Genomic DNA, 17,478 nt, shown 5'->3' with positions numbered 1-17,478 from the left:
GGTCTAAGCATTTGCATACTGTAATTGTGATTAAGTATGATACTGTTTACGCAGTGACATGACATGAAGTTTCAGGTTTTAGTTGCCTACAGCTGATGCTTTCAAATAGCAGATTTTTAGAAATTTTTATTTGAGGAAAAATGTATTGTGTAAAATCTATAATTTCTCACATGTATTAGTTTCTTTGTATTTGCCCCCATTTTTTTATCCCATATGTCAAGCTGATCAGTGAAGTCAATGACTTGCTGCCTAAAGCCACAAAAATGTTTGTGGGACATCAGTGCCACCATCTGGTATCACATGTAACTGCACACACTATTGTCTTCAAGTGTTCTTCATAATAATAATAATAAACTAAAACTGAAGACACTCATGCTAAGCTTTATGTTGGAAAATATTTTAACCATTTGATTGCTTTTTACAAATAAATAGATTTATTTAGGGTAATTTGCTTGCCAGGGTGATCACAATTCAGCAAAACTGTGGATGATACAGTATATTGACTTTCCTTTCATTAAGAGCTACAGCAAGTTGTTAAAAGGAACTAGGATTGGTGCTTGTCTATTGTCAGAATTAGGAGTTAAAATATGACTAGGGCCTCCCACACTAAGAATAACACATAACTCCCACACTAAGAATAACATAGAAGATTAAGAATCCAATGGCCGATGGCATTTATTACCCTTTATAACATAGTTGCTGGTGTGTAGCATAATCTACCTGGTGACAGATTTCTTCCCACTGCCGATGCAAGAGCTCAATGCGCTCCTGCAGAACAGACAGGTCTTCAGCACTGATGTAACAGGACAGAGACTCTCTCAGCACAGTCAGGTGGGCCATGTCTTCAGTCCAGCCGTCAAATGTGTTCTCCAGGTCCTGATGATGGATGACAATAATAACAATATGAATACTCTGAGAGATGGCATGGTGGCGCGCCACATCTCATGTTCTTATCAACATGGTAATGTCTTAGTGTTTGACTGTTCCATAATCCGTCACTTGTTTACTTTCGCCATGCTCACATGCCGTATGCACACATACATGTTTAGACATAGTTAATAACACAAAACATCTATGTGTGTTGGTCCGTCTGTCCTGGGCAGAACTTTTTGTTGCGAACATTTGTGCCTCTGCACCAATATACATGTACATGCATTTGGAAATGGCGCCCAAATAATCTCTCACTCTCACTGCTGTCAACCTCGTTCTGAACAGTGTGGTACCCTGTGGTTGTGGTGCTTCCTAATGATATTACATTACATCCTCACTTTTGAGCTCGCTGTCTGCAAACATACAACTGCATGTCTATGAACAACGATAGCAATATGCCATTTACAATGGACTGTTTATGGTGAAACACTGAACAGCAAACAGATGCTGGCATCTGTGCAGGGTCAGTGAAGGCTGCTATTATTAGGTTCTGTTTTCTGCAATTCCATGATACTTCTGGAAAAAACAACATTTACAACCAAAGACACAGTTACTATACCAAGGGTTAGAAGTGCTAAAAAAAAGGAATGTGTTTAAAAAGTAGAACAGGCTACCTTGCAGCGCATCTGTTCAGCCTGTAGGTCCTCGTGGTGATGGGGAAGATGCTGAGACAGCTGCCGCTTGAAGGCTCGCAGCCTCTCCAGGGATCCACCGATACCTCTCTCACATCGCTCCCAGTCCTGTACACAGCACACACAAATGCAAGGTGAATCAAAGTTCAAATAAATCGCTGCACACTCCATAATGTTGGCAGTGATGCTTGAAATAAGTGAGCGTTCAACTTCTACACTTTATTTATAGGTCTCGTAGCCAGTGGTGTAAAGTAACTAAGTCAATGTAAGTACTGTACTTAAGTACAGTTTTGAGGTATTTGTACTTTACTGGAGTATCTCCAATTTTCAATACTTTTACTTCTACTCCACTACATCTCAGAGGCAAATATTATACTTTTACAACACTACAAATAGAGATGCAACACATTGTGAGCTTGTAGATCTGCAATTTTCAACAGATTTTCATACATTTTATACATTTGAAAACATGTGAAAGGGGACCTTCTTCATAATGAGTACTTTCTACTTTTGGTACTTTAAGTACATTTTGATACTGATACTTTGGTACTTTTACTCAAGTACATTTTGAATACCGGACTTTTACTAGTAACAGAGTATTTCTATATTGCAGTATTGATACTTTTACTTAAGTACAAAATGTTTGTACTTTTTCCACCACTGATCGTAGCGACGCATTGAAATGACAACATGGCAGCAATGATGACGTATCCAGACAGGCAGGTTATCATGTGTTGGTTTGGCGCTGGCTCAGTGACCAACCTAGCGTTGAGCATATCCGCGGGGCTCCCCGGGCTATTCTTCACACCATGCTTTCCCCAAACAATAAATATTCACCTCATATTTGTAAACCACAAACACCTAGTGTACCTTTAACAAGGTGGCTAGCTCTCTCTTCTGCTCATCCAAGCAGACGCTGGCATGCCTCCAACGATCCTGGATGTCGGTGAGCTCCCCCTGCAGGGCCATCTCTGCTCTGCAGTCTGCCGACAGGAGGAGCTGCCTGCCCGCCTCCACTGTCAGGATGTAGCTGCCCTGCTGTCGCTGGAGCACCTTTTCTTTCAGCTTTAACAGGAAATAAGGAAAGTCAGTCAGTGTTAGGCCTGTCACAATTATTACATAATCATTTAATCATAATTATTTTACATAATCGCAATTATTTTGTCAGAATCGTTTCCATGTTGAAAAATTCATATTTTCAAAAATGTTCAATATAGTGGAAATAGCAGATCTACAAGCGACGCGTTGTGGGATTGTAGATCGGCTATTTCCTCTATCAATGTTATTTTTTAAGTATGAAGTTGTCAAATATGTCAGTCATTTGTTTCTTTGATTATTTAGGTTATGTGTCATATCTGCCATGTGCAACTTCAAAGCCTACAAGCCAAACAGAAATGCAAATGTCAACGTCAAAATCGCAATTATTTGAGTGACAATTAATCGCCATGTAAAATGTCATAATCGTGACAGCCCTAGTCAGTGTTGGAGATTAGTGAATGAATGTACACTACTAGAATCATAGATGGTAATCAAGTGTTACATGGGCTAAAATACGTTTCTTTTTTAAGCATTTGATTCATTTTCTTTAGAGAGGACAGTGGGGAGTAACAGGAAGGTGAGAGCAGAGAAATCTTGTATTTTCACTACACTAATTAAAATTTCAGTACCACAAGACCATTATCAGTTACCCATATTGCTCTGATGGAGACCCACCAGGACAGAAACATTGATCAATACGGGGAAAATAAGGGCCTTTCTGTAATGCAGTCTGCTGACTCGATTCTTCACTTATGTTTGACAACCATGATTTCCAAAGAAGTCTTTCTTCTTGTCCCTAAACACACATGTTGGATTTTTGTACAGTAATAGTATATTATCTCCACAAAGCTTGACAGTATCTGTACCTGGATAGCATCCAGCATGGAACGGGCCTGCTGCAGAGGAACCGTAGTCCCTGCCTGCAGGGCTTCTGCTGGGTAGGAAACCTCCACCAGCCATTTACGTAGTTTCTCCACCATCTCCCTGTAGCGCTGCCACTGGCGGATCAGCCCGTCGATGATCCCCCGCCTCTGCTGGGCACGCCTCACAACACCCTGCCACTGGTTACTCAGCAGTGCCAACTTCAAGTTGAAATCGTGTCTGCATGAGAGGACAATAGTTTCATGGTTCATATAGGAAAGTTATGAAATACTGTTAGAAATAGCAGGTACAACAGAATGAATTTGTCATGTATTATTGCGCTTGGGTAACTTATAACAGTGGTTCTCAAACTTTGAAATTTGAAGGTCTCCCCTTAACTTTGACAGTGTACAAATGAAACCAAATGGACCTGTTAGGGTCCATTTGGTTCCATTAGTACACTGTCAAAGTTACAGACTTGTAAGGGTCAATTTAGTCCCCCATAAAGGAACCTAGAGAGTCCCTGAAATCCACTTTGAGAACTGACTTATAAGACTGCAAGTACTCAACTAAATCTAAATCTTTACTTTCTATGCAACTGATGAGGGTTTATTCATTTACTGGAGAATGCTGGCCATTTGTTCAACAGTGAGTCAAAGCTAATATTTTCCTGTTAAACATTGGAGTGTTTTATAACGAGTGAAGTATGGACAGGACACTGTACCTGTCATCTACTTGTCCCTGCTCTAACATCCTCTGTCCATCGCTGATGATAGAATGAAGAATCTGCTGACGACTAAACATCTCAGCCTGGAACAGCTGTAAAGAGAAGAGACTCAAGATTACAGGCAAATAATAAATCATTCAATAGCCGCTTCCACTGGACAACACATTTATATACTGATTTCACAGGGCCTAAGGCTATAGTCATGGTTGTCATTTGAATGTGATTCAGTTCTCATCAGAGTTTATGAGAACATACCGATCGTCCACACTGGTTCTGCAAAGGCCTTTTGGAATTGTATTAATTTCAGTCTGCATAAATGTTTCTTTTTTCCACTCTACAGAATTAGATAATTATGCAAGCTTGACCAAAACAACATTTGCATATTAAAATGTTGCCATGTGCATCCAGGTATGATTAAATGTAAATGTAAATGCAGTATAATCATAACCATGGATAGATGGTTAAGACTATTAGTTATTATAAGTTATTATTGTCTGGAACCTCTAACCTCATGGGCTTTCTGCTGCTCCATCAAACTCTGGTAGTTTCCAGAGATTTCAACGGCCAGGTTCTCCTCTGTCTGCACCAGGAACTCCATCCATGTCTCACACTTCTCCAGGAAGGTCTGCTGCTGCAGCAGGAAGGACTGAAGTTTGCTGCAAAGTGACAAAAACCGATTGAAGGGATTTGTTGCGAACAGTAATGGGAATTCATCCCATACATACATTTGGACATATTATTTTCTTTAACTGTTTATTTTGTGATTTTGTGTGTATGTTTGTTAGTTTCTTTATCCTGTGCTTCACAATACAAATATTTTAAACACAACTTCCATATTGTTTTGTGTTGAGTGCAAGCTAAGAATGAACAGAGTTAAGGCCCATTCCCACTGGGCCAGATAACAGATATCTGGAGATATTTCTCTAGATATTTCTCCATGCAAAGTGGATGGTAGATACAGATAAAAAAATGTTTTGCCACAGATAAAAGTATCTGTGGCAAATATCTGTGGTAGATATTTTTTTTTATCTGTATCTACCATCCACTTTGAATGGAAAAATATCTGGAGAAATATCTCCAGATATCTGTTATCTGGCCCAGTGGGAATGGGCCTTAAAGCCTGAAATTTAGACAACAAACAACATGTATTGTGTATGCATTGTATTTGTATTCTGTGTGTATTATGTCCTACCTGAACCTCTCTGTGGTCTGAGCTGAAGCAGAAGACCAGCTCCTGTTGAGATTCTGCATGCGTTTGATCTCAGAGTCGTTGAGGGGCAACCGGTAACCAAGCTCATTAAGACGCTCCAGTTCAGGAGACATACTGCTGAATTTCAGCATCAGTCTCTAAAGGAAGACAACAGGAGGAGGTGATACTGCACTAAACCATCAGTAGCAAATAACAGACAGATGTTCACTAGCAACAGACAGTAACAGACAGATAAAGTAAAGACAAGATTACCTTGAGGTCCCCCATGCGGTCCTGGATCAGTGACAAATCAGTGGAGCCATTGGGATCCTGGGCCTTCAGACCCTCCTCAGCCTCCACTATCCAACGGCCCAAAGAATCCAGCTGCTCACTGAAATTCTCATAGTCATGGACTCCAGTCTGGGGGGAAACAAATATATAGAATCCCAGCATAATTACTTTTCACCCATGACAAGAATTTAATTGCTTACATTATTTGTTATTATTTCGTAACGTTTAGAAATGTAAATAACAAATCCCAAATTTAGAAGCAGCTGGGTAAAAAAAACTAAACTAAACAAAAAGCAATCCAAAGATCCATGTGTCAGAACCTGTAGTGAGGTGAGTTGCCTGGTGAGGGACTGTTCCACGGAAGTCAGGCGCTGGCTGAGAGACAGGTGGTCTGACTGTACAGCTGATGCTGCTGAGGTGTCCACCTGCTGTTTGAGCTGCAAGCCCAGCTCATGGAGGACCTGCAGCGAGGCCAGCACTGGAGCCTGAGACCGCAGCAGTTCCTGAGACAGATGAACAGTTTACATCTTAGCTGATGCTCTGACCCTGAGAGAGTGAAGCTTGATTCCTTGATCACCAACTTTACAAGCAATAATGTATAAATATACAGTAAGGAATACAAGAACAAGTGTCTTTGGTCTTCAACACAAGTCATCTGATAAGGCTAAAATATCAATATGCTTTTCATTCTGTACAGTATTTGTTGTATACACACATGAATATGTATGCAATAAAGATCCATCCCTCACTTGTGTAAAATGTAATCAACTTTTGAAGACATCCTCAGTGTTCTTAGGACAATTTCCCTGCCACTTACAAAAAACGAAATATGACGAGTGCAATTTTAAATGTTATAATGTCCAGAACTCACGCTGCATTCATGGATCCAGTCGGACACCTCCTCGTCAGCGATGTCTTTACTACAGGCTGTCTTAAGGAGCTGGTCTGCTCTCTCCTCCTGCAGCTGGACATTGGTGGAGCTCTGCTCCAACAGCTGCTTGTAGTGCTGCCACAGCTGCAGCAGGGCTTTACTGCTCCTCAGACGCTCTGCTATCTCCTCCAGCAAACACGTCCACCTGAACACCAACACCAGATGGTTGAAAGTCTTTGTCTCTGTGAGACCTCTAAGGGTCCATTTGGCTATATTTGTACACTCTCAGTAGGGCTGTCACAATTGTTACATAATCGTCTAATCGCAATTATTTGAGGTAATCGCAATTATTTTTGCATAATCGTCATAATCGTTTCCATGTTGAGAAATGTTAATATAGTTACAAAGACTTTCAGAAAGTAGTGGAATAGCAGATCTACAAGCTCACAGCGCGTCGCATCGCGACGCGTTGTGAGCTTGTAGATCGGGTATTTCGACTATCAATGTTCTTTTTTAAGTATAAAATTGTTAAATATGTCAGCAATTTCTTCGTATATTTAAGTTATGTGTCATGATTGCCATGTGCAACTTCAAAGCCTAAAAGCCAAACAGAAATGTAATTGTCAACGGCAAATACACAATTAAATCGTTAATCGCAATTATTTGAGTGACAATTAATCGTTATGTAAAATGTCATAATCGTGACAGCCCTAACTCTCAGTTAAATGAACACTCAGGATTGTATAGTGCATGCACTCACCTTGCGTTGACATCCTTTAGTGCATTGTTGAGGGAGTCTGATACTGAAGGATGGCACTCCTTTAACAATTGATGTGTCACTGCTCCAAACTTCCTCAGGCTGCTCTCCTGCTTCTCCAAGTCATCTTGCAGGTTCTTTACAAGTGACAAAAACAACATAAAGAACACAATAATTAACCAACCACAGCACATGAAAGGGCTAAAACAGCATAGGGACAGATCTGAAGACACACACACATGGATCTGCTTTTTGTATGCTACACAGTATACCAAAAGCAAAGCAGAGCTGTATCACATATCACAACCCCTCCAATAACAAGAGATGAAACACACGCTAGACCAAATGTTCTCTTATCCTTGCATCTCAAATCAAACACAAATTCACCCTGACATACATGTAGACTCTGCACTTGGAGCTGGACGGCCTCCAGGGAGCCGGTGAGGAGGCGGAAACGAGATACAGAATACCTCCCCTCCATCAGGTAGCCGTTGATCTCCTCTGAGGCCCGCTTGTACAGACTCCACTGGTCCAGCACTGAATTCAGGCTTATCTTCAGCTGCCCGATCTGTGGAGACACAGTTGATCACATCGGCCTCAATATACTGTTTACGCCAAGAAGCAATAGAACAGAACATCAGAAGGAAGCAGAATGACGTATTTGTTCAATCAAGGCTGTTCAGTCATTCTTGTACCTCGGGTACTGCAGTGAGCGAAGGATTAGGGAGCTTACCAAGTGGTCCAAGTTCGCCCAGGTGTGATTGACACCCTGCAGCGTCTCCATGACGATAGCACAGGCCTCGTCTGTCTTGTTCTGAACGAGTGCACAACCTTGCTCCTCAACCCTCTCCAGGTCCCTCTCCTTCTCCTTCAACAGCTCCTCCATTTCCTGAAAAAAACATTTGAGGGATTTGCTTGTTGACCATAGATGCTAGGTCATAGAGTACAACAAAATGCAAACAGCAGTGATCTCTTTTACAGGTAAATGGTTTTGAGTTCAGGTTTGGATTTCAAGTATAAATGAATCCACTACATCAAATTATGTATCTGCATTTATAATGCACAACCTCCAGGTCTGTGAAACACATGGTGATAAAACAAGAATGGTAAATAATGGGAGACGCTTGCCTGGCAGTCTTTGAATGCATTCTGTACTGAGTTCAAGTCCTCTATTCTGTGTTTCCTCTTCAGTCTCTCCTCCTGGAAAGACATCCAGGACTTCAGTACCTGGACACTGCTCTCATACTCCAGCCACCTTTCCAGTAAGTTCTCCAGGAATTGGATCTGAGAACACAACATGTGAAAACGGTTCTTAGCCATGTGCACTACTAGTTTTCACCATACTGTAGCTAGCAAACTACTCTAATGGCACAAACCAAAATAGTGCAAAAGAATTTGCCAAGATATATTTAAGTTGTGCTGCTGATGTTTACATCTGACTCTTGCATTCTTCTTATTCATCAGTGGTTGTGTTCTCACCCTCTCTGTGATGCGGCCCTGCAGTATCTGCCACCGCCGGTTCATGGCTCCCAGCCTTTCAGCGAAGTCTGTCTTATCGCTGCGCTTGCTCTCCACATCTTGACCGCTGATCTGCAGCACCGACTGGTTTACAAAATCCACCGTCAACTGCTTACAGCTTACATCCACCCTGAAACCCTGAGCAAGCAAATGACAGCCAATGCAGTTACAATAACAGATTTAAAATGCCTGATTAATTTCATGGTCGCAGTTTGTATGGTATAGCAAGTGTATACAACCTATATACTCAACACTATTTGAATAACTTTCTTAAATCTAAATTGTGGGCATCTAAAGATATACAGTACAGTATATATCCCAATGCCAATTAGCCCAGTCAATCTGAGGTTTGACCCAAAAGAAATTGCAATAGTAATGGCTCAAATAGTAATGGCTCAAGGTTTTCCTCGGGCCAAAAACTGACCCACAACACAATGGTATAGTGATGGTTTAGTGATGAGTCATCACTTTTCACACTTTGTGGGGTCCATTTTTTGCCAGAGGAATGTTTTTCATGCAAAACAAATGCTTGCAATGGATTCAGAATCATGAAAACCCCCTAGTTAGACCCCTCACATGCTACTTAAAGAAGATTTTTTGGGGAGTCTTTTTTTCCTATATAGTAAGTGAAAGGACCCAAACTTGAACCAACTGAATTTACCTTGATCCACTAAGAATATTTTGGAAGATTTTTAACATGTGTTTTGGATGACCCTAAGGATCATAAAAAATCCTGAATGATTACTATTGCAATTTATTTTGGGTCAGGCCCCTTTTTAGCTTAGATTGACTGGCCTAAATGCCTCCCTGCTTGGCACTCAAGGGTTGGATTGGGGTAAATCCCTGCGACAGGGGGGTGTACTTGAACATCAAGCTGCCTTACGCTAACGGAACAGGAGATAGGCTGCTGCCCTATGGGCCTCAGGGCTCGGAAGGCTTGCTATATTATTTCATCAATCAATCAATCAATCAATCAGAAGGCACCAAACAAACACATCAGATGAATGTATTAAACAAAACCCAACACTGGGGCGGTCAACATTGCCTCACCAAGGTAAGTACTAATTGCATTTGTACGTACCTTATACTTCTGCAGGTAGTCCTGGATGACCGTTGACCCCACAGCACTACTCAGGTTCTCCTCATCCTCCTCTATGACATTTTCCATCAGGGTCATCCAATTAAACAGCTCAGAGATGGCATGGCGGGAGGCCAGCTTCTCCATTTGCACCTGAGACAAAACCAAGTCCATTAGAACAGAAGCATAGCAACCTTTCAGAGCAGGGGCAGGGCATGGCCTGCTGCGTGTAAGAAGGCAACCTTTCATGAATAACGTCTATAGGGGCCAGCTACAGTACGTAAGCCTGTTCATTATGCATGTTGCAGGTACTATACCTGATGCAGCTTCTCCTGGACCACTGGGAGGCGTGTAAGCAGCTCTGCCCAATGGCTGTCGACTCGCGCCAGTTCAGAGCGAAGCACCGCTGTGTCCACTTTCTTCAACCGCAGCAACTGGTTGCCCTCGGTTACCACTGAACTCTTCAGGCAGGACTTGCCCTCCACTTCCTTGGAGAACTCCTGCGGACAGAGAGATACAGGTCAGCTACTTTCTTTCCCGGGTAATTGATTGTTCTATCATTTTACATAGTGTCCTGATTCACGGATCGCTCCATGGATCTAACTTAATTGCCATTTCATACTGATATGCACAGTAGAATGTCTATATTCCTCACCAGGAATGCAGACAGATGGTCTCTGACAGTCTCCAGCTCCTGTGGAACCAACAGTGCCTGGGTGTTCCAGAACTCCAAACGCTCCAGTGCAGCCTGCAGCCACTCGTTTAGCTCGGCACTCTCCCTCTGATACCTGGGAGGAAAGAAAAACATCACAATTTAATAAAATGGAATGTGATAATAACAATATCAGAGTTGGGAAGAGCATATGCTGTTATGAAGGACTCAGGCTTTTAAACAAGCCATGATATGAGACAATTCAAGAAAAAAAGTTTATAAAATACTTTGAAACAAAACATTTAATGTTGGTCATTTTTGGAATAACAGATAAGATAAGAATGTATAAATTAAACACCCAAGGTGTTTCCTTCATATTGAGTTTCTTGGATATTTCCTTTGTCAAGGTCATCACTGAGGTTCTTGAGTGTTGCAACATACAGTTGCAATACTTATGTGATTTGGCTCACAAAGAGTTAAACCCAACGTAATGTAAAGTTCTGTTGTCTTTGACCTGGTCCAGTGCTTGAGGATGGCCTCGAGGCGTTGCAGTTCCTTGTTGACCTTGGTGGTGTTGCTGAGCCAGTGTTCCCCCAGCAATGTGAGCTGGTTATCCAGGCTGGGACAGCACACTGACAGCAGCAGACGCTTGCCTTCATCCAGGACCTGGTACAGCTTATGTTGGTGCTCCGTCAGCCTTGCCTTAAGACCCTAAAAAGAGAGCAGAAGTACACGCTGTACATCAAGAGAGTGATGGCTTGATCAGATAGCTGAGTGAGTTTGAGAAGGAAAAGGTGTCAATTTGAAGTCAGTCTGAGACGTCTAGGAGAGTGTAGGAGGAAATATTTTAATTACCATGGATGTACACCCGGTGCTAAATGCTCCAGTGTGAGAGCTACAACTCAGAGGTCAACAACTGTAAGTGTGCAGCCCTTTCTGCCATACTTTTCCAGACAAACTGATGAAAATGCATTATGGGTAAAATAGGCAAAAACCATTTAGACTCTACGTCTACGTATATGCCCAGTGGATAGAGCAAATGTCACCAGTACCAACTCTCCAGTTTATTAGTATACCACTATCATAATACTGTAAATCTTATCAAGTATTCAAGTTTAAATATATTGTTGTCAACATGATACAAACCTGATACAATGAGATCCTGTCAGAGAGTTTCTCCTCTGTTTCCTCCACCAGGCCAACAGCAGGGAGACTTCCCTCTACTGCCTCTAGCTGTCTGTTCAGGGCCTGGTAATCCTGCATTAGACGGCACCATGTCTGAAAACACATGTACAGAACAACACATTAGGCAACTAAAGCTGGTCGCACACTAGCCGACAATCAGGGCATTTAATGACCCTAAAGTCTAACTCATTTAATCAGCAGTTGGTGCACATGCTGTGTCAGCTAATTTAGCAGATTTATCACAAATAAATAAATAAATAAAAATGTTAAGCACTAAATATGCTGATACAACTGAATTTTAACATTTGGGGTCTCGCGCATAGCTTCTCACATAAAAATACATGGCCTTGATCTTCTAAATTTTTAAGTAGGCCATCTTAATATAGTATGTATTCACCCGGTAGCATTTATCACTTGGGACCTGCATATATCATCAGGAATATTAACTTTCTGGGTAATTTGGGGGGATTGCAAAAAGGATAGACATACCAAAGGGTACACATGATGTTGAACATTATTTAAACCTGTACAGTTTTCTAAAAAAAAACAAAAAAAAGATAGTAAACGAGCTGTACTTCCATGCTCACAGACAGTTTGTTTTCTGGGGGATTCGATAATGCTTATGAATGCCATATAACCAACACATATAGATCAAATGTACAGTAGAGGCCCTCATTACTTCCTCTTCCATGAAGGACATTTTAGTTTAAGACAAACATTTCTATGGTCTCACCTCTAGGATGCACTCCAGCTCTACACCTCTGTTGTGAGCCTCCTTTAGGACACCCTGAGCCTGGAGCAGAGTCTCCTCCAGGACCTGTCTCTCCTTAGGCAGCATCAGACTACTGATCTTCCTGAAGAACGTTTCTGTTAGGATCATATGGGACTCCAAACCCTGGAAGAACTCCTGGAGGACAAAACCAGCAACTTGCTTGCTTACTTAATTCCTTGAACTCAGCAACACACAACCACAGACATGAATAAACACTGGAAAACACAACGTTTTGGCTCTAGTCCTGGGTGGTGTTGAACAAATATATAAATGCCCATTCTCTCACATGGGTTCCTGTATACTGTACAGATTAGATGCACACACAAACTTGTGGGAATAAAATGTAAATAATATGTGTATTATCCAATGTGCTGTGCAATTTTTGTCAATCTTTATTATCTTGTGTCTAGGTAGCTCAGTCGGTAGAGCTCTGATACCAACAATAAGCCTCTCCCAACCTACCTTTATTATCTTAAACCATATATTTTTTATACTGCAATGTTGCTTAAACAAAACATAACACATTACGTCTGAACTTGAATGTCTACTCCACAAGTCTCTTATGCTGCATTCAAACCTGAAGCTATTTCTTTGTTTCTAGTCGCTTCAATCGCTTCACATTGGTCGCGCTGGTCAGCGTTGAAAAAAAAGACATGTCACGTTAGAATCAAGGCGAAACACCAGGAAAAAAGGGAATCCCAAAATAATTCTGTGTCTCCGAATAACATCAACGCTGATTGGCTGTCAGGACGCGATGGGTGGAGTCGGGGAGAAGCGAAGGTCGCTTCACTTGGAATTTTCCGACCGTTTGCGCCACCCCGTTCCGATGGTTCGCGGACTTCGCGCCACGCCCAGTTGCACGTCGTCTCGTCTTTGAATTCACTTTGTACGTAATCGCGCCGCTTGAACTATATCCAGGTTTGAACGCAGCATTAGTCTAGTCAAGTGTAAGTTTTACTTTATGTTTGTCGAGTAGATTCTGGACTTCCTCTGGAGAACTGGCGATGATCCTCTGGTTGGTGGCCATCTTGTCTTGAGCCGTGTCCACCAGGTCAGTCAGGTCCTGAAGAGCCCGCTCATATTGGCCCTTCAGGGCCATGTTCTGGTTCAGGCCACTGCGTCGTGAGCCCACCGTCATCACCAGCTCCTCATAGCCATCCTGGAATACATACAGGATGAACTCAATTTGTCACAGTCATGACTCGATTGATTTTCATGTTCACTGACTAGAGTTGCTGATCTTCAAAGGATATTTTCATAATTTCGCAATATTTAAATTCTCAATGCAATTGGTAAAGTTGACATTTTTAATAATGATATAGTCTGAATTGCGCGATATAATATTATATTGACACCAGGTTGCAACAATGCAATGTTGAATGTACTGTTTTTCTCCTTAGAAAATAATGAATGGTTGGTCTCAAAGAGAACACTGTAATTGAAGTTCAGTACCTGTAGCTTCTGCAGCTTGTTGGTTGATATTTGATCAGTTTGTATCGCTGCTCCTCTGGTTTTGAGCTCAGTGATCTTCTGTTCAAAGTCTTTCAAACTGCTTTCTGCATCTGCAATGACCTGAGAGAAAGGACAACACTGTTGAATGATTGAAATATTGTTTCGTCTTCATTCACTCATCTCGGTGAGAAAGAGTATTGCCAATGTACTGTATCTGTACTAGTATTTTAAAGGTGAAAGATTCTTACCTCCAGCTGTTTAGAAGCCGACTTATCCATGGCCCCGGCTAACGTCTGTAGAATCTGGCACTTGGTTTCAATAAGAGCAGTTTGGAGATGTTGTAGCTCTGTCTGTGTTTGCCAAAATAAGATTTCTTCAGAGCACGAAAGCCTCCACCACATTACAAATGATGGGTGTAATACATACATACTCCCACACACATACAACCTGTATGTACTAGTTCTCAATGTGTATTTTTGTCAAATATTTGTGTTGACAAATGCAAACTACACAATTAAAGAAGTGCATGATTGTTACATGCTTGACAAAATTACGATCTAATTTCATGTCATATAATGTGACACAGATTGACATAAAATAGAACCATAAAACATGACAAGACCTGGTAGGCTGTGAGCTCATGCATCCTGGCCCTCATGTGTTCACAGCGTTCCGTCAGAGCTGATCCCAGGGCACGGAGTCTCTCTTTCAGGCAGTCCAAGGTATCTTCCAGCAGGACCCGTTCCTCCTGCTTCAGCCCTGCTGGCACAGCCAGCAGAACCTTGCTGTGTCTAACCTCCTCAGTCACATCCCTCACATCAGTACCCAGCGTCTGCACAGAAGAGAGACGTTTAAAACCATTCTGCAATATTTTGTAGGGGTACAATGCAAAAAAATAAGAAATAAAAAAAGGCATTTATCCCTGTAGGATGGAAAAATATTCAGACAGTTACTGGGCAGCAGCAGAGGATCTGCTCCATCTCTAAGGCTGGTGGCTTAGAGCACTGGTTCCCAAATTTACCCAAAAGAGAAATTTGACGTTTGCCCGGGAACCCAAACTAGGGAAAATAGCAGATTTGCAAGCTCACTACGCGTCGCTACATGCCACATTATTTTAGGATTTAGGAAAAAAATGAAGGGGTATTTACTTGCGACCCAGAAAAATTGGTCCGCGATCCACATCTGGGTACCGACCCAGTGTTTAGGAAACAGCGGCTTAGAGTGCCTCTCTCTTAACACGCATGGGTTTTGGTGTGGTAGAAAACAAGAGCATCCAGATTAAATACATTTTAAATTGTGGAGAACACGTAAACTCCACACAGAAAGGCCTTTTTTGGGTTAAAACCCTAGCCTAGGGCCTAGGCTATCTTGCCATTAACCCCATGAACCTAGCTTCCCTATTCTACGCATGTCATAAAAAGCGAACATTTGGTGAAAATAGGCAAACAAAAACTACATTAGGTATAGTGAAAAAAGGAGTAGGCCAATTATAGACCTCTGGGGGACCCCGGTCGACGAAGTATGTATGGTTTACATGTGCAGTAAGTGGTTAAGCAACAGTGCTAACCACTGAGCCAGCCAGAGAGTAGAGTTATGGTATATTGCAGTGGTTCTCAACCTGTGGGCCGGGACCCCCAGGGGGGGTTCCCAATTATTTTGGGGGGTCCCCAGAAGATCAACTTAATGTGAAACATTGTTTCTCACTCAACAGTGAACAAACCAACATAAAGTTTAAGTGTATGTGGGGCATACAAGGTACAAGGGTATCTGCACATGTCTAAAGTGACAATTTAAGGACTTTTAATACATCTAAAATGACAAATTATACATTGGTCAAATTGTCAAATATTAGAGGCTGAAATTGTGAAAATAGAAGATCTACATGCTCACAACTGCTATAGAACCATGTTATACAAAATGTAATGCCTTAAAGGAGTAGTTCACCTCCAAAATGACTTTTTTTCTATTGATTACTCATGCCATGGAGAGTAGAGTTCAATAATATTTTTTGTTTTTTGTCACATTCCTAAGACAAAAAATTGATTCGAGTAAATTTACCCCCATTGATTCCGGATGGGGACCCGTTTCGAAACGGGTCCCCATCCGGAACGAATGGGGGTAAATTTATTGTTATCACATTTTTGTCTTACTCCTTTAACTCGTCTAATAGTGCTCGTCAGCGTGATATGATTATTTTGGGGGCCGTGGCCTGAAAAGGTTGAGGACCACTCGTATATTGTACCTCCTGATTGTGGAGCTGCATCTCTGCATTCTCAGCCAGCAGCACAGACCCAGAGAACACGGTGCTCTCCACATTATCCAGCCAGGTGGAGGTGGACGTCACAGCAGTGAAGAGCTGCTGCTCCATCGGCGACACCTTTCTCTCACCACCAACAGGCTACGAACACAAAAAATAACAACTTTATATTATACAAATGCTTGTTTATAAACATGTCTGTTCATACAGGCATTACTGGTAAAGAAATAATCTAACCTGTGTCGATATCTCCTCCATTGTGTGTCTAAAAGTGTCAAATAGAGACTTCAGTGTGCTTTTGTCACTGGCCTTGCTCTCTCCATTAAACAGTGGCCCAGCTGCGCTCACCCTGGAACTTCTGGAATAAAGCTGTGACAAGTCAAATGGATTAAAGCCTGTTATTGCATACATAATAATAATAATAGTATTAATGCAACCATTACTACTATAACCACAACAATTATTAATTACTAGTAGTAGTAATGCTACATCTATTACGAAACCAATACCCTAAAATAATATATTTCAACACTAAACTGTATTTTGAAGTAGTCAAGATACACTTTAGTCAAAGCAACTAAGCAATGATGTTATTTTGCTACAGGGTTAGTACCGGCTGCTTGTATTCAGTTTCCAGGGTCTTCTGCAGCAGCTGTAGTTTGGTTTTGAGCTCTAGTCTTAAAGTCTCCCATCTCTGCTTCATCAGCTCCCGTGCTGCCTGAGCCTCCCTCTCAAGCAGAGCCTCTGGAGTGAAGGGTTCTGTTGTACTGCACCGTGAAACAACATTCAAGTTCAATACGCCACAGTGTACCAATGTACATTTATATTTTAAATTCATACATATTCCAACAAAGAGCACTGCTTCAGTGTGACGATACACCAAAAAAAAAGTGTTCTTTTAACATTCATCCATGAAAAATTATCTGACTCATATCTGGTTTGTTTTCTACATAACTTGTTTTTCCACATCTTGAAGTTTAGAAAAGGTTGTGAACTTGTGATGAAATGTTACCAATCTGTTGAGAAGATTTTACGTTTTACATCTGTTGTCTGTCTCACTGTCTCGATGAAGAAGGTCATCACAAAGATGTCTGAACTACAATAAAGACGATGGAGCATCTACAGTGTCCAATCGGAGGCGCGGTCTGAGTTACTAGGGCCCAAGGTGGAAGGGCCTTCATTATTTTATACTTTAGCTATTGAAAAATAGCAGATATACAAGCTCACAGCGCGACACTCGGTACCGCGCTGTGAGCTTGTATATCTGC

At 41.6% G+C, this 17,478-nt stretch overlaps 1 protein-coding gene across 1 annotated transcript in view; it reads right to left on the bottom strand.

Annotated features, from left to right (window-relative positions):
* The window catches only part of syne1b (spectrin repeat containing, nuclear envelope 1b), a gene marked incomplete at its 5' end in the record, with an annotated part of 117,713 nt that overhangs the window by 15,177 nt on the left and 85,058 nt on the right, over positions 1–17,478 (bottom strand). Inside the window, 28 exons of the mRNA XM_080750707.1 lie at positions 721–876; positions 1,545–1,670; positions 2,433–2,627; positions 3,467–3,701; positions 4,186–4,280; positions 4,697–4,844; positions 5,381–5,535; positions 5,651–5,797; positions 5,989–6,171; positions 6,540–6,744; positions 7,300–7,433; positions 7,694–7,864; positions 8,030–8,185; positions 8,425–8,580; positions 8,776–8,952; positions 9,896–10,045; positions 10,210–10,392; positions 10,548–10,680; positions 11,059–11,255; positions 11,691–11,822; positions 12,463–12,636; positions 13,460–13,660; positions 13,954–14,073; positions 14,202–14,303; positions 14,576–14,785; positions 16,196–16,351; positions 16,448–16,579; positions 16,824–16,977. Of these exons, the coding sequence (XP_080606833.1) occupies positions 721–876; positions 1,545–1,670; positions 2,433–2,627; positions 3,467–3,701; positions 4,186–4,280; positions 4,697–4,844; positions 5,381–5,535; positions 5,651–5,797; positions 5,989–6,171; positions 6,540–6,744; positions 7,300–7,433; positions 7,694–7,864; positions 8,030–8,185; positions 8,425–8,580; positions 8,776–8,952; positions 9,896–10,045; positions 10,210–10,392; positions 10,548–10,680; positions 11,059–11,255; positions 11,691–11,822; positions 12,463–12,636; positions 13,460–13,660; positions 13,954–14,073; positions 14,202–14,303; positions 14,576–14,785; positions 16,196–16,351; positions 16,448–16,579; positions 16,824–16,977 (4,483 nt within the window). The remainder of the gene's footprint in view (positions 1–720; positions 877–1,544; positions 1,671–2,432; positions 2,628–3,466; positions 3,702–4,185; positions 4,281–4,696; positions 4,845–5,380; positions 5,536–5,650; positions 5,798–5,988; positions 6,172–6,539; positions 6,745–7,299; positions 7,434–7,693; positions 7,865–8,029; positions 8,186–8,424; positions 8,581–8,775; positions 8,953–9,895; positions 10,046–10,209; positions 10,393–10,547; positions 10,681–11,058; positions 11,256–11,690; positions 11,823–12,462; positions 12,637–13,459; positions 13,661–13,953; positions 14,074–14,201; positions 14,304–14,575; positions 14,786–16,195; positions 16,352–16,447; positions 16,580–16,823; positions 16,978–17,478) is intronic.

The sequence above is a fragment of the Nannobrachium achirus genome (genome assembly GCF_963921795.1).
Source record: "Nannobrachium achirus genome assembly, chromosome: 20".
Taxonomy (NCBI): Eukaryota; Metazoa; Chordata; class Actinopteri; order Myctophiformes; family Myctophidae; genus Nannobrachium; species Nannobrachium achirus.
The sequence above is the reverse complement of the archived record's forward strand: the minus strand, read 5'-3'. Positions and strand labels throughout refer to the sequence as shown.